Source organism: Eriocheir sinensis, unplaced genomic scaffold, assembly GCF_024679095.1.
Source record: "Eriocheir sinensis breed Jianghai 21 unplaced genomic scaffold, ASM2467909v1 Scaffold24, whole genome shotgun sequence".
NCBI lineage: Eukaryota > Metazoa > Arthropoda > Malacostraca > Decapoda > Varunidae > Eriocheir > Eriocheir sinensis.
Genome location: NW_026111543.1, coordinates 1,254,356 through 1,267,198, shown reverse-complemented (window position 1 = coordinate 1,267,198; position 12,843 = coordinate 1,254,356). Strand labels below are relative to the sequence as shown.

At 45.4% G+C, this 12,843-nt stretch overlaps 1 protein-coding gene across 1 annotated transcript; it reads right to left on the bottom strand.

The window, feature by feature from the left end:
* Window positions 1-1,894: 1,894 nt before the first annotated feature.
* On the bottom strand, window positions 1,895-11,839 carry LOC126991093 (probable aconitate hydratase, mitochondrial). The gene is made up of 4 exons (XM_050849795.1): window positions 11,658-11,839; window positions 9,978-10,212; window positions 7,310-7,521; window positions 1,895-2,058 (listed from the first exon to the last, which is right to left on the bottom strand). The coding sequence occupies exons 2-4, from the start codon at window positions 10,123-10,125 to the stop codon at window positions 2,023-2,025; spliced, it is 396 nt and encodes a 131-aa protein (XP_050705752.1). The 5' UTR covers window positions 10,126-10,212; window positions 11,658-11,839; the 3' UTR covers window positions 1,895-2,022.
* Between the last annotated feature and the right edge of the window lie 1,004 nt (window positions 11,840-12,843).

The window sequence follows — 12,843 nt, the reverse complement described above, 5'->3', positions numbered from 1 at the left end:
TATCCAGCACACCAATACCACATGGGAAACACTCCACTATCCACAACAGAGAAAGACCTGGGAGTGTATGTTACCAGGCTACCAGTGAAGGGATATCCAGCACACCAATACCACATGGGAAACACTCCACTATCCACAACAGAGAAAGACCTGGGAGTGTATGTTACCAGGCTACCAATGAAGGGATATCCAGCACACCAATACCACATGGGAAACACTCCACTATCCACCACAGAGGCAGAGAAAGACCTGGGAGTGTATGTTACCAGGCTACCAATGAAGGGATATCCAACACACCAATACCACATGGGAAACACTCCACTATCCACCACAGAGGCAGAGAAAGACCTGGGAGTGTATGTTACCAGGCTACCAGTGAAGGGATATCCAGCACACCAATACCACATGGGAAACACTCCACTACCCACCACAGAGGCAGAGAAAGACCTGGGAGTGTATGTTACCAGGCTACCAGTGAAGGGATATCCAGCACACCAATACCACATGGGAAACACTCCACTATCCACCACAGAGGCAGAGAAAGACCTGGGAGTGTATGTTACCGGGCTACCAGTGAAGGGATATCCAGCACACCAATACCACATGGGAAACACTCCACTATCCACCACAGAGGCAGAGAAAGACCTGGGAGTGTATGTTACCAGGCTACCAGTGAAGGGATATCCAGCACACCAATACCACATGGGAAACACTCCACTATCCACAACAGAGAAAGACCTGGGAGTGTATGTTACCAGGCTACCAATGAAGGGATATCCAGCACACCAATACCACATGGGAAACACTCCACTATCCACCACAGAGGCAGAGAAAGACCTGGGAGTGTATGTTACCAGGCTACCAATGAAGGGATATCCAACACACCAATACCACATGGGAAACACTCCACTATCCACCACAGAGGCAGAGAAAGACCTGGGAGTGTATGTTACCAGGCTACCAGTGAAGGGATATCCAGCACACCAATACCACATGTGAAACACTCCACTATCCACCACAGAGGCAGAGAAAGACCTGGGAGTGTATGTTACCAGGCTACCAGTGAAGGGATATCCAGCACACCAATACCACATGGGAAACACTCCACTATCCATCACAGAGGCTGAGAAAGACCTGGGAGTGTATGTTACCAGGCTACCAGTGAAGGGATATCCAGCACACCAATACCACATGGGAAACACTCACTATCCACCACAGAGGCAGAGAAAGACCTGGGAGTGTATGTTACCAGGCTACCAGTGAAGGGATATCCAGCACACCAATACCACATGGGAAACACTCCACTATCCACCACAGAGGCAGAGAAAGACCTGGGAGTGTATGTTACCAGGCTACCAGTGAAGGGATATCCAGCACACCAATACCACATGGGAAACACTCCACTATCCACCACAGAGGCAGAGAAAGACCTGGGAGTGTATGTTACCAGGCTACCAGTGAAGGGATATCCAGCACACCAATACCACATGGGAAACACTCCACTATCCACCACAGAGGCAGAGAAAGACCTGGGAGTGTATGTTACCAGGCTACCAGTGAAGGGATATCCAGCACACCAATACCACATGGGAAACACTCCACTATCCACCACAGAGGCAGAGAAAGACCTGGGAGTGTATGTTACCAGGCTACCAGTGAAGGGATATCCAGCACACCAATACCACATGGGAAACACTCCACTATCCACCACAGAGAAAGACCTGGGAGTGTATGTTACCAGGCTACCAGTGAAGGGATATCCAGCACACCAATACCACATGGGAAACACTCCACTATCCACCACAGAGGCAGAGAAAGGCCAAATCCGTGCTAATCATAACAGCCAGGTTTGAAGAGATACAGAGCCACCTAATCCATTGGTCACTACAGGGATAAAACTCTTCATTACAAACCTTAGGGCACTTCAGCTCCCAGGAAATGTCGGCCATAACATCAACAGCATCAGCGCCACCCACACCAATGCACAGGCCTCCAGGACCACCTCCGTTGGGCGTGTGAGAATCAGTGCCCGGGGAAAGAGTAGTTCTCCAAAATGATCTGAAATAGGTCGTTTAGTATTAGTGCATTTATGGAGGAAAGTTTGGTCTAGTCGGTGCAACATCTGTGGTCATATGCCGGAGGGAGGCAGAAGGGGAAGGAATTATAGGAGGAGGGAACAGACCCCAGGAGACGGGACACAACCCCCGATTAATACCTGGTACACTGCTGGGTGGACAGGGGCGTAGGGTATTGGAAAAGCCGCCCAAATTTTTCCACTCCGCCCGGGAATCAAACCCGGGCTCTCTCGGTTCTAACAAGTGTTTCTTGAGGTTCATGGTACAGAAGAAGGGTCACACTACCACCAGGGTCATAGAACTACTCCAGGAAATGCCCACAACTCCCCCGAAAGCTGTGTCAAATATGTGTTTCTAGGTTCACAGTACAGAAGAAGGGTCACACCACCACCAGGGTCATAGAACTACTCCTGGAAATGCCCATAACTCCTACGAAAGCCTTGTCAAATATGTGTTTCTAGGTTCACAGTACAGAAGAAGGGTCAGACTACCACCAGGGTCATAGAACTACTCTTGGAAATGCCCACAACTCCCACGAAAGCCTTGTCAAATATGTGTTTCTAGGTTCACAGTACAGAAGAAGGGTCACACCAGCACCAGGGTCATAGAACTACTCCTGGAAATGCCCACAACTCCCACGAAAGCTTTGTCAAATATGCGTTTCTAGGTTCACAGTACAGAAGAAGGGTCACACCACCACCAGGGTCATAGAACTAGTCCTGGAAATGCCCACAACTCCCACGAAAGCCTTGTCAAATAGGTGTTCTTGGGCGCCGAAATGTCTTATGATACAACTCTTACTGTATGCATCAATTCATGTATGTATATGTTACAGTAAGATTGTGAAACTAGGTATATCGTGAAATCCCTAGAACTTTCAGAGAATTCGTGAAATTACTGTTTCATTTCGGGACTTCATGAAATTACTGAAATATTTATGGATTTCATGTATTTACTGGTTTCACTGCAAACCCCCGTCACCTCAAAGCATCGTCATGAGTAAACAAAATGTACAGCCATGGCCGATAGTCCTTGACCAGGTGGTGGGGAATAACTGTACAGGGCGCTCCAACCAGTTGATCTTTCAAACCACTCTCAACTTACAGATGGAATGCTCGGAACTTCAGTGGTTCCAAAACTTGCTTCTAGAATTGGAACTTCAGTGGTTGGAAAACTTGCTTCTAGAATTGGAACTTCAGTGGTTCCAAAACTTGCTTCTAGAATTGGAACTTCAGTGATTGGAAAACTTGCTTCTAGAATTGGAACTTCAGTGGTTCCAAAACTTGCTTCTAGAATCGGAACTTCAGTGATTGGAAAACTTGCTTCTAGAATTGGAACTTCAGTGATTGGAAAACTTGCTTCTAGAATTGGAACTTCAGTGATTGGAAAACTTGCTTCTAGAATTGGAACTTCAGTGGTTCCAAAACTTGCTTCTAGAATTGGAACTTCAGTGGTTCCAAAACTTGCTTCTAGAATCAGAACTTCAGTGGTTGGAAAACTTGCTTCTAGAATTGGAACTTCAGTGGTTCCAAAACTTGCTTCTAGAATTGGAACTTCAGTGGTTCCAAAACTTGCTTCTAGAATCAGAACTTCAGTGGTTGGAAAACTTGCTTCTAGAATTGGAACTTCAGTGGTTCCAAAACTTGCTTCTAGCATTGGAACTTCAGTGGTTGGAAAACTTGCTTCTAGAATTGGAACTTCAGTGGTTCCAAAACTTGCTTCTAGAATTGGAACTTCAATGGTTCCAAAACTTGCTTCTAGAATTGGAACTTCAATGGTTCCAAAACTTGCTTCTAGAATTGGAACTTCAATGGTTCCAAAACTTGCTTCTAGAATTGGAACTTCAGTGGTTCCAAAACTTGCTTCTAGAATTGGAACTTCAGTGGTTCCAAAACTTGCTTCTAGAATTGGAACTTCAGTGGTTCCAAAACTTGCTTCTAGAATTGGAACTTCAGTGGTTCCAAAACTTGCTTCTAGAATTGGAACTTCAGTGGTTCCAAAACTTGCTTCTAGAATTGGAACTTCAGTGGTTCCAAAACTTGCTTCTAGAATTGGAACTTCAGTGGTTCCAAAACTTGCTTCTAGAATCAGAACTTCAGTGGTTGGAAAACTTGCTTCTAGAATTGGAACTTCAGTGGTTCCAAAACTTGCTTCTAGAATTGGAACTTCAGTGATTGGAAAACTTGCTTCTGGACCTGTCAGTGTAAATAATGATGCGCTGCCCAGTGAACAGGTGTGCGTGTGCTGCTGTGTGGTTGAGGGTTACAATTACTATTAAAGGCCAGTGTTAGCTGTAAGTGATTGTGTTTGCCTTAACCCAAAGTTTGACTGCAAGTTTGGCATAACACATATTAACACAATTAACCTAACAAGGCTACTTTTGATCATCACTTGAACTTTACACAGTTTGTTACTTGAACTTTACACAGTTTGTTTATTCAGTTTGTTTGTTTGTTTCAGATTGCTTTTGAAACACAGCCACAGCTAAACACAGGGACGGTAGAGCATGCTGAGTCAGTCTATTCTAAAATAACATGAATGTTATACTAATACATTCTACTTGATTTTATACATGATTTTTATGATATGATGATTTATGAATAAAATTTCAAAATAAATCTTTTGTTGTTCTATGTATTTACAATCATCAGGGATTTCATGAAATAACTGGAGTATCATTTCAGTAAATACATCAAATCCCTATAATATTTTAGTAGTTTCATGAAGCATTTACTATCATCAGGGATTTCATGAAATAACTGTAGCATCATTTCAGTAAACACATCAAATCCCTATAATATTTTAGTAGTTTCATGAAGCATTTACTATCATCAGGGATTTCATGAAATAACTGTAGCATCATTTCAGTAAATACATCAAATCCCTATAATATTTTAGTAGTTTCATGAAGCATTTACTATCATCAGGGATTTCATGAAATAACTGTAGCATCATTTCAGTAAATACATCAAATCCCTAGATATTTCAGTAATTTCATGAAGTCCCTAAGTGAAACCGTAATTTCACGAAGTCCCTGAAAGTTTTAGGGATTTCACGAATTCCCTAGTTTGACAATCTTACTGCAACATATATATAGCTCTGGGGTGCAGCATGAGCCAGTAACAATGGCGCCACTATAAACATTAACCTGCGCCATGCCGGGCTGGGGCCAGCCATCAGACCCATATCAATTACCCTACCGGCGCCACAGCCCACATGTAAAAAAATATATATATATGAAAAAATTACATATATTAAATCCAAAAAAACATTAAAGGTGTTTTTTTCCCATCCTGAGGGCAGTGCATTCCCTCATCCGCCCTACAACTCCACCCCGGGGGTCATACTGGGCAGGCTCCATCCAGGCCCCCTTGCCGTCCTAAATACTTCATAGCTCACGCCACAAACTTCGTGGGCATCCCCTTTGCTTTAAGAGACTTTTGCTTCTCACATCAACTATTTCTAAAGGTCAAAGATGGGGTCAGTCAGGTTCTAATGAGTGTTTCTTCAGGTTCACGGTACAGAAGTAGGGTCACACTACCACCAGGGTCATGTAACTACTTTTGGAAATGCCCACAACTCCTACAAAAGCCTTGTCAAATATGTGTTTCTTCATGTTCATGGTACAGAAGAAGGGTCACACTACCACCAGGGTCATAAAACTACCCCTGGAAATGCCCACAACTCCTACGAAAGCCTTGTCAAATATGTGTTTCTTCAGGTTCATGGTACAGAAGAAGGGTCAGACTACCACCAGGGTCATGTAACTACTTTTGGAAATGCCCACAACTCCTACGAAAGCCTTGTCAAATATGTGTTTCTAGGTTCACGGTACAGAGGAAGGGTCACACTACCACCAGGGTCATAAAACTACCCCTGGAAATGCCCACAACTCCTACGAAAGCCTTGTCAAATATGTGTTTCTAGGTTCACGGTACAGAAGAAGGGTCACACTACCACCAGGGTCATAAAACTACCCCTGGAAATGCCCACAACTCCTACGAAAGCCTTGTCAAATATGTGTTTCTAGGTTCACGGTACAGAGGAAGGGTCACACTACCACCAGGGTCATAAAACTACCCCTGGAAATGCCCACAACTCCTACGAAAGCCTTGTCAAATATGTGTTTCTAGGTTCACGGTACAGAGGAAGGGTCACACTACCACCAGGGTCATAAAACTACCCCTGGCAATGCCCACAACTCCTACGAAAGCCTTGTCAAATATGTGTTTCTAGGTTCACGGTACAGAGGAAGGGTCACACTACCACCAGGGTCATAAAACTACCTCTGGAAATGCCCACAACTCCTACGAAAGCCTTGTCAAATATGTGTTTCTAGGTTCACGGTACAGAAGAAGGGTCAGACTACCACCAGGGTCATATAACTACCTCTGGAAATGCCCACAACTCCTACGAAAGCCTTGTCAAATATGTGTTCTTGGGCACCGAAATGTCTTACAATGTGACCCATAGTGTCCGTGTTGCACAGTCATGGATTAAGACAAGGAGCTCAAACAACTTGAAGACCCGCATCTCCGTCCATCTACACAGGTACTGGCAACACGTAATACTCGTGTTGAGCGAGCCCAAAGCACCGTGGGGCAAGCTAATCCACTAAGACTTCTTGACGAGATCCACGACTGTTCTGAACACGCTGCCAAGGTATGGGAAAAGTAGCGAAAGGGACGACTTTTAATGGGAAAAGAGTGAAGCTCCAGGAGTCTTGGTAACAATCAGCCTTTTGTCAATGTATTCAATGTCACAGAAATGTCTTCCTCAACAACACCATTTTTCAGGCACTAATTAGACGCAACTGGTGAGATCCTACTGTTCCTGCATAGTCAGTCCTGGGAGGCTGCGAGACCATTGTAACAACTGTTCTGTGCCCTAAGTTATTAAGTGTGACGGACCCCTAAGCTCACCCTCCCCTTTTAAGCGGACTCTTACAAATGGCAGTGGAAAACATATATATATCTTTCATTCCCTTGTTTCAGGAATGATGATTGTAGTGGTAATAGTAGTAGTAGTAGTAGTAGTAGTCATAACCACAAAGGATAGTCCGAGGGGTAACGACAGACTATCTATTGCAAAATCTAGCTGGCATATATGGAATACTGCCCAGTGTACGAGCAAAATGGATGTTGAAAATTAAAGAAAACAATACTATAAGCAAACTAACAGGGGTATAGAACTGTTCAACCCTTAGCTCTACGTCAAACACCACATCAACTAACCTTGCCGGGGGCGAAACTCTCAAGTCCCAGAAGTGAAATCTTGTCATTGGGATTGATTTTGTCGTAGTCGCTTGGGCTGGCGAAGGTTAGGGGTAGCATGCCCTGCTTCTTCAGATTTGTCTCGTGGATGCGAGCGAAGGACTTCACAATGATGGCTCGGCCGCCCAGATGACGGGGCTCCAAGGCGGCGTGCTCCCTAGAACTGCCCTCTCCTGTAAATGTTATTCTCGTTAATATGGACGTTGCAGCTACAGTGGTCATATGGTGCCGTGCTGAAGGAGAATTATAGGAGAAGGGAACAGTTGGAAAGTTTGGTTTAGTGGGCGCAACATCTGTGGTCATATGCCGGAGAGAGACAGAAGGGGAAGGAATTATAGGAGAAGGGAACACTTGGAAAGTTTGGTTTAGTGGGCGCAACATCTGTGGTCATATGCCGGAGAGAGACAGAAGGGGAAGGAATTATAGGAGAAGGGAACACTTGGAAAGTTTGGTTTAGTGGGCGCAACATCTGTGGTCATATGCCGGAGAGAGGCAGAAGGGGAAGGAATTATAGGAGAAGGGAACACTTGGAAAGTTTGGTTTAGTCGGCGCAACATCTGTGGTCATATGCTGGAGAGAGACAGGAGGGGAAGGAATTATAGGAGAAGGGAACAGTTGGAAAGTTTGGTTTAGTGGGTGCAACATCTGTGGTCATATGCTGGAGAGAGACAGGAGGGGAAGGAATTATAGGAGACGGGAACACTTGGAAAGTTTGGTTTAGTGGGTGCAACATCTGTGGTCATATGCTGGAGAGAGACAGAAGGGGAAGGAATTATAGGAGAAGGGAACAGTTGGAAAGTTTGGTTTAGTGGGCGCAACATCTGTGGTCATATGACGGAGAGAGACAGAAGGGGAAGGAATTATAGGAGAAGGGAACAGTTGGAAAGTTTGGTTTATTGGGCGCAACATCTGTGGTCATATGCCAGAGAGAGACAGAAGGGAAGGAATTATAGGAGAAGGGAACAGTTGGAAAGTTTGGTTTAGTGGGCGCAACATCTGTGGTCATATGCCAGAGAGAGACAGAAGGGGAAGGAATTATAGGAGAAGGGAACAGTTGGAAAGTTTGGTTTAGTGGGCGCAACATCTGTGGTCATATGCCAGAGAGAGACAGAAGGGGAAGGAATTATAGGAGAAGGGAACAGTTGGAAAGTTTGGTTTAGTGGGCGCAACATCTGTGGTCATATGCCAGAGAGAGACAGAAGGGGAAGGAATTATAGGAGAAGGGAACAGTTGGAAAGTTTGGTTTAGTCGGCGCAACATCTGTGGTCATATGCCGGAGAGAGAGACAGGAGGGGAAGGAATTATAGGAGAAGGGAACAGTTGGAAAGTTTGGTTTAGTCGGCGCAACATCTGTGGTCATATGCCAGAGAGAGACAGAAGGGGAAGGAATTATAGGAGAAGGGAACAGTTGGAAAGTTTGGTTTAGTCGGCGCAACATCTGTGGTCATATGCCGGAGAGAGACAGAAGGGGAAGGAATTACAGGAGAAGGGAACAGACCCCAGGAGACGGGACACAACCCCGCCCGGGAATCGAACCCAGGCTCTCTCGGTAGTGAGCCTGTTGCTAACCACTGCACCACGAAGCCCCTGAGAAAAATGTGAACCGAAATAGGAAGGGTTTAGATACCAGGAATGAGAAGGAGTGCAAATGTTATACTTATGAGAAAATGAGGAATGCAAGAGATCATTGATGGGTAGCTAGGAGAGAGCTCAAGATTAGTACGCAAAGCTCACATTACGAGAATTATGGTGGATGTGACAATGGGCGGATATATGAGGAAGCAAGTTATAGGAGTGAGTTGTGTGATATGATAGAACTTGTCCCTGAATGTTACAGAGAGATTGTGATAGGCCATTGAACAGGTTGTGTGACATGACAGAACAGGTCTCTAAGTGTTACGCTGGGACTGTGATGGGTCATTGAACAGAAGGATGGGGCAAGTTGAGGAAGGGAAGATGCTCAAGAGACATAAAGAAATATAGCTTCCCACAAAGAAATATAGAGGTTTCGAACACATTAAGCGAAGAAATAGTATCGGCGTAGAGTGTGCAAGGCTTCAAGGAAAAGTTGGATCATTATAGATACGGAGATGGGACCAGACCAGCGTAAGCCCAGGCCTGTAAAACTACAACTAGGTAAATCCTTGCCTCATAAGTGATGTGATGGGAGGTGTGGACTGCTTAGAATGAACGATGATGGAAGGAGGTTGATAGATACATCCAATGGGGTGGGTTTGTGAGTGTGGGGAGATATGAAAAACTGTGTCCCTGTGTGTGTGTGTGTGTGTGTGTGTGTGTTCGAACCCTGGTCCTTCTGGTTGTGAGGCAGAGGCTCTATCCACTGAGCTACCGGGCTGTGTGTGTGTGTGTGTGTGTGTGTGTGTGTGTGTGTGTGTGTGTATTCGAACCCTGGTCCTTCTGGTTGTGAGGCAGATGCTCTATCCACTGAGCTACCGGGCTGTGTGTGTGTGTGTGTGTGTGTATATGTGTGTTTACCTAGTTGTGATATACAGTAAAGGAGTTAAGGTCTTAATTAAAGTGAGGGTTTACTGCCCTTTGGTATGATAAAACAGTAAACTTGCAGAAAATACACAACTAAACCCAAAATAAATGCTTAAAAATGACTCACCGTAGTTATCGTCCCCAATAACACACCAGCTGATCCCACTGGCCTTGTAAGCTCGAGCTGTCGCAGGTACGGGACCCCATTCACCTGTGCTCTTGTTCTGGACATTGTTCATATCATCGTTCTCACTGTTGATAGCTGTCAGGAACATGTTATTGGATATGTTGTCAAGATGGCCGCGGAATTTGAGCCAGGGACCTGCAGCAGAGATATGGTCCGTCGTGTACTTCCCTTTCACCTGTGAGAGGAGAGCTTGGTCGTAACTACGGCTGGAAAGTTTGGTTTAGTGGGCGCAACATCTGTGGTCATATGCCGGAGAGAGACAGAAGGGGAAGGAATTATAGGAGAAGGGAACAGTTGGAAAGTTTGGTTTAGTCGGCGCAACATCTGTGGTCATATGCCGGAGAGAGACAGAAGGGGAAGGAATTATAGGAGAAGGGAACAGTTGGAAAGTTTGGTTTAGTCGGCGCAACATCTGTGGTCATATGCCGGAGAGAGACAGAAGGGGAAGGAATTATAGGAGAAGGGAACAGTTGGAAAGTTTGGTTTAGTCGGCGCAACATCTGTGGTCATATGCCGGAGAGAGACAGAAGGGAAGGAATTATAGGAGAAGGAACAGTTGGAAAGTTTGGTTTAGTCGGCGCAACATCTGAGGTCATATGCACGAGAGAGACAGAAGGGGAAGGAATTATAGGAGAAGGGAACAGTTGGAAAGTTTGGTTTAGTCGGCGCAACATCTGTGGTCATAGGCCGGAGAGAGACAGGAGGGGAAGGAATTATAGGAGAAGGGAACAGTTGGAAAGTTTGGTTTAGTCGACGCAACATTAGTGGTCATATGCCAGAGAGAGACAGAAGGGGGAGGAATTATAGGAGAAGGGAACAGTTGGAAAGTTTGGTTTAGTCGGCGCAACATCTGTGGTCATAGGCCGGAGAGAGACAGGAGGGGAAGGAATTATAGGAGAAGGGAACAGTTGGAAAGTTTGGTTTAGTCGACGCAACATCTGTGGTCATAGGCTGGAGAGAGACAGAAGGGGGAAGGAATTATAGGAGAAGGGAAACAGAAGAGGGAAGGAATTATAGGAGAAGGGAACAGTTGGAAAGTTTGGTTTAGTCGGCGCAACATCTGTGGTCATATGCCGGAGAGAGACAGGAGGGGAAGGAATTATAGGAGAAGGGAACAGTTGGAAAGTTTGGTTTAGTCGGCGCAACATCTGTGGTCATATGCCGGAGAGAGACAGAAGGGGAAGGAATTATAGGAGAAGGGAACAGTTGGAAAGTTTGGTTTAGTCGGCGCAACATCTGTGGTCATATGCCGGAGAGAGACAGGAGGGGAAGGAATTATAGGAGAAGGGAACAGACCCCAGGAGACGGGACACAACCCCCGATTAATACCTGGTACACTGCTGGGTGGACAGGGGCAACGTAGGGTATCGGAAAACCCGCTCAAACTTTTCCACTCCGCCCGGGAATCGAACCCGGGCTCTCTCGGTTGTGAGGCGAGTGTGCTAACCACTGCACCACGAAGCCCCCCCCATCCCATCCTGACACACCATATCTTATATAATAATTCATTTCCACTGTGTGTATTCTCAATTGCTGTGTTGCATTGTACTGTTTCCTTTCCTGTGTGCCCTTGAGCTGTCTCCTTTGCTGTAAAAAAAAAAAGAGAGAATGCTTCCTCACCTGTGCTTGAATAAGATGGTCACAGTGGATGGTTGATGGTACGGTGACCCTGGGAAGTCCAGAGCTAATGAACGCGGTCTGGGTGGAGCTTGAGGTAGTGGGACTCACCTCGGACGATTTCTTGGTTGGAAGGATCGGACAGATGAGAGTACGGCACTTTTTCCGAGAGGGTGAGAGGGCGGTTCAGCCTGGAAGGGAAAGAAACAGCCTTAGAAAGATCGGTTAACTCCTTGGCTGTGGATTTCCTACAAGAAGACATCACCAAGCTACAGGAGTGGAGCAAAAAGTGTCTGCTACAATTCAATGAAGAAAAATGTAGTCCTGTACCTTGGGAGGGGATATCCAGCACACCAATACCACATGGGAAACACTCTTGCATAAGGGGTTTGGACAGTATAGGGATGAAAGAGTGAAGATGCTGGTTAACTCTTGCATAAGGGGTTTGGACAGTATAGGGATGAAAGAGTGAAGATGCTGGTTAACTCTTGCATAAGGGGTTTGGACAGTATAGGGATGAAAGAGTGATGATGCTGGTTAACTCTTGCATAAGGGGTTTGGACAGTATAGGGATGAAAGAGTGAAGATGCTGGTTAACTCTTGCATAAGGGGTTTGGACAGTATAGGGATGAAAGAGTGAAGATGCTGGTTAACTCTTGCATCAAGGGTTTGGACAGTATAGGGATGAAAGAGTGAAGATGCTGGTTAACTCTTGCATAAGGGGTTTGGACAGTATAGGGATGAAAGAGTGAAGATGCTGGTTAAGTCTTGCATAAGGGGTTTGGACAGTATAGGGATGAAAGAGTGAAGATGCTGGTTAACTCTTGCATAAGGGGTTTGGACAGTATAGGGATGAAAGAGTGAAGATGCTGGTTAAGTCTTGCATAAGGGGTTTGGACAGTATAGGGATGAAAGAGTGAAGATGCTGGTTAACTCTTGCATAAGGGGTTTGGACAGTATAGGGATGAAAGAGTGATGATGCTGGTTAACTCTTGCATAAGGGGTTTGGACAGTATAGGGATGAAAGAGTGAAGATGCTGGTTAACTCTTGCATAAGGGGTTTGGACAGTATAGGGATGAAAGAGTGAAGATGCTGGTTAACTCTTGCATAAGGGGTTTGGACAGTATAGGGATGAAAGAGTGAAGATGCTGGTTAACTCTTGCATAAGGGGTTTGGACAGTATAGGGA